Genomic DNA, 3,674 nt, shown 5'->3' on the forward strand with positions numbered 1-3,674 from the left:
TTTTTATTTATATATATTCAAGAAACAAAATTATTATAATTTCTATATTTTACTTTAATATTCTCATTCTTGATATTTATTTTAAAATTAATGTTTCGATTAATTGTTCGATTAGTCAGTAAAAAATAAATATTTAAAATATATAAATATTTATAATAAATATACCCTATATCTTGTTAGCATTTATGTATATATGTTTCATCAAATTATAATATTAAACGAAATCTCATGATAAAAAATAGTATTATCCTTCTTATAGCAATAAATATATTTTTTTATAAAAAGTTTTATAATTATAACTTGCATGTATTCGATTGTAATAATGAAGAAATGAAAAAATTGTACAATAAAAAATAAGTAGTTTAATAAGTATATAAAAATATTTTTTTATCTTGTATTGATAAAAATAATAAAATTAATTGTCGTGTTTTTTGAACTTACAAAATTTAAGAATCGCATATTAGCATTTATATGAATTTTTGAATGATCCACAAATTTTATTTTTATGTATTTATATTATAAATATATATTGCATCATTTCATTATTTAATTATATTTTATGTTTATATTATATTTATATTTTTAATTTCAAATAATTTCATCATTTTATTTTATTTAAACGATATATGTAATATGAACGACAATATAGCAAGGTAAATATTATATAATATATTAAATTATTAGGAAGTTGCATCATCTTTTGTCGTGTTTATGCCATGCATTGCATTATTTTTTAAGTTTTCAAAATATTTATTTCATTATATTATAATATATTTGATTATAAATTTGTCAAAATACTATTTGACATGCGAAATATATTCTTATTTTATATTTTATTGATTTCATATAATATTATACATAAAGCGAAATTATCTCGGTATTGCATAATAAAAATCGAAGCAAGACTTCATATATTTTTTATTTTTGAATTTTTTGAATTTTATTTTTTTTTATTTTAAATTAATTAATAAATAATTTAATTTATTTTGAATAATAAAAAATATTATCAATGGATATGTTATTAAAATAATTTATATCAAATATAAAATATTTATGTGATAGATATGTTATATTTGTAAATTTGTAAATCTGTTAGTCAATTTATATAAAACTATTCAAATAATTTGTGATAATCGTTTTTTGTATATTATTTTACTTTTACAGTTAAAATTTAGAATTAGAATTTAAAATAATATGTTATTATTTTATCTTTGTAATTAAAATACAGAATATTTCTATATTCTTTTACAAATCAAATTATCTATAAGTAAAATTCTTATGAATCGTTGCCTAGAACAATTAGAAATAATCATATGTTATTCTTTCTTTTTTTTCAAATGTTAGGATTCAAATATTTGAAAATAAAAGAAGACACTTATTTCTTAATTTTTTTTGCAATTAAAAAATTATTATTAGCTCTGATAATAAATATAATGAAATCGAAATTTAAATATTAATTCTATAATAAAAAAAGAAAGAAGTAAAAATTGTAAGTTAATTTTAATTTCACCACAATAAGAAATAAAAAAATAGAATTTTAAATTAATTTTAAAATTAAATTAATTTTAATTTTCAATTTGTTTATTTGATTACTAAACATTTAATTTAATATCTATATTAAGTAATAAAAATATTGTTTTATATTTAGAGATTCTATAACAACAATTAAGAGATAATCCTTGTAAAAATCAATTAAACTATTTTTATTTATTAAATTATTTTTATTTAAAATTTTCAATAAAATGAAACTTCCATAACTTGAGAATTTTATCTCTTTTGTTAAAATTTTATCGAAAATTGCAAAAATCTTTCTCAAAGAGATAAGAATATGTCTTTTTTGTCTCATCTACTTTTTTGTCTCAAGCTTCTTTATTCATTCTTTTATTCTAATTTTATTCTATTTTGAACTTTTTCTTTTGCATTATTTATTTTTTATCTAAACTTTTTTTATCTTTTTTCAATATTTCTTTTTGTCAAAAATATGGCAATTTTTCAAAGACTGATCTAAATTATATTTTATTAGTTTATTAGCAAATGTTAATATCGATTATTGAAGTCAATTTTCATAGTTACAAAATTTGACTAAGCGATCTATGATTGAAGTAATTATTGTAATTTTTTTTATAAAAAATTTTTAATTTTTTATAAATTATATAATTATTACTATTAGTTTTTGTGAATATTTTATTTATAAATATTGTTTTATTTGAAAAAGTAAATTACATTTAAATAAAAATATTTTTTTTTAAAAATTATTTTTATTTATGTAATAAATATGAATTATCCTTAATGAATTATCCCCCTAAATGAATAAATACTATATTGGTATATTTCCCTACATCATTTTTTTTTTTTTTTTTTAAGTTTTTTTATGTACTTTCAATTTCTAATAACTCTAATTATAGACAATATAAATCTCAAAAACAAAGATGGACAAAATTTTAATTATTGATAATAAAAATATTAAGAAGAAAGTCACTTCAATAATTTATTATTCAAAGTATCGAATAATTGCATATATATTGCAATAACTAATGCCACAATTAAGATTATAGATGAAGAAGTTAACTATAATAACTATTATAATAAATTATTCAAATATTTTAAATAAACTTATTATTTAAAGTAACTTTATTCGAAATTTTAACTAGTTACTTTTTTTAATGCCCAAATGCCCATCAAAAAATATCGAATCTGAAAAGTTTTAAAGATCTTACATGCATCTTACGTCATATCATCAAACGATTTACATTAAAAAATAAACGATCATCAATGATGATTTACCTGAGTATTATTAAGTTTTTGATTTCTAGATGCAATAGAATTCGACGAAGGCGATGACATCGGATCGATTATAGAGGGACGTGGCATTTGGAAGCAAGAAATACGAGGCAACGAAGCTGGTACATATTCCTTGGTAAGATAAGCGTGTTCCTTTACTCTCTCCAAAGAAGGTCTGAACTCAGGATTCGGTTGGAGGAGCCATTTGATAAGATCTTGCCCGTTTCGGCTCGCTATCGAATCGTCAACCTCCCGATAATGATTGTTACATATCCTCGCGTATGTTTCTTTTAGCGATGCTGTGTCGAAAGGTGGTTGCCCTACCAGCAGGGCGTATAGTATGCACCCAAGCGCCCAAACATCCGCCTCGTAACTGTATGCTTGCTTATACAACACTTCCGGCGCGATGTAATTCGGTGTTCCGCATATCGTCCTGCGCATACAAACGAATTATTACAATTTTCACGTATATCAAGTGCAAAACTATTTGCTCTTGATATGATTCTCGAGATACGATTTCCATTCTAGATAATCTAGGACACTTGATGTGAAACAAATCATGAAAATTTTTTTTTTTTATTAAGAATGTTCGAGTTATATTCGTTGTGTGTTTTTTGTAGCATTGAATAATAAGAAGAATTAAGGCAATATTTAGTTAATTTAGGTTTGCATGTTTATCCATTTAGTAAAATTGTTATTATTAAATAATTTCAAATATTATTCTATCTGGCTAAATATTTTTGAGAAATATACTATACTCTTCAAAATTATTGATAAATTGATTTATTTTTTGATTATTTTTTTCTTTTTTTAATTATTTTTAGCAATATGTGATATTTTTAAATCTTAATATTATTATAATATATATATAATATATATTAATAATATATATA

General features: G+C 20.1%; 1 protein-coding gene across 2 annotated transcripts in view; it reads right to left on the minus strand.

The window, feature by feature from the left end:
* Window positions 1-3,674, minus strand: part of LOC102675423 (serine/threonine-protein kinase PLK3-like) — a 19,678-nt gene that overhangs the window by 4,744 nt on the left and 11,260 nt on the right. For both annotated transcript variants that reach the window (XM_006623619.2, XM_006623620.2), the window contains exon 4: window positions 2,785-3,214. In XM_006623619.2, coding sequence (XP_006623682.1) covers window positions 2,785-3,214 — 430 coding nt within the window. The remainder of the gene's footprint in view (window positions 1-2,784; window positions 3,215-3,674) is intronic.

The sequence above is a fragment of the Apis dorsata genome, unplaced genomic scaffold (genome assembly GCF_000469605.1).
Source record: "Apis dorsata unplaced genomic scaffold, Apis dorsata 1.3 scaffold_924, whole genome shotgun sequence".
In the NCBI taxonomy this organism is placed as follows: domain Eukaryota; kingdom Metazoa; phylum Arthropoda; class Insecta; order Hymenoptera; family Apidae; genus Apis; species Apis dorsata.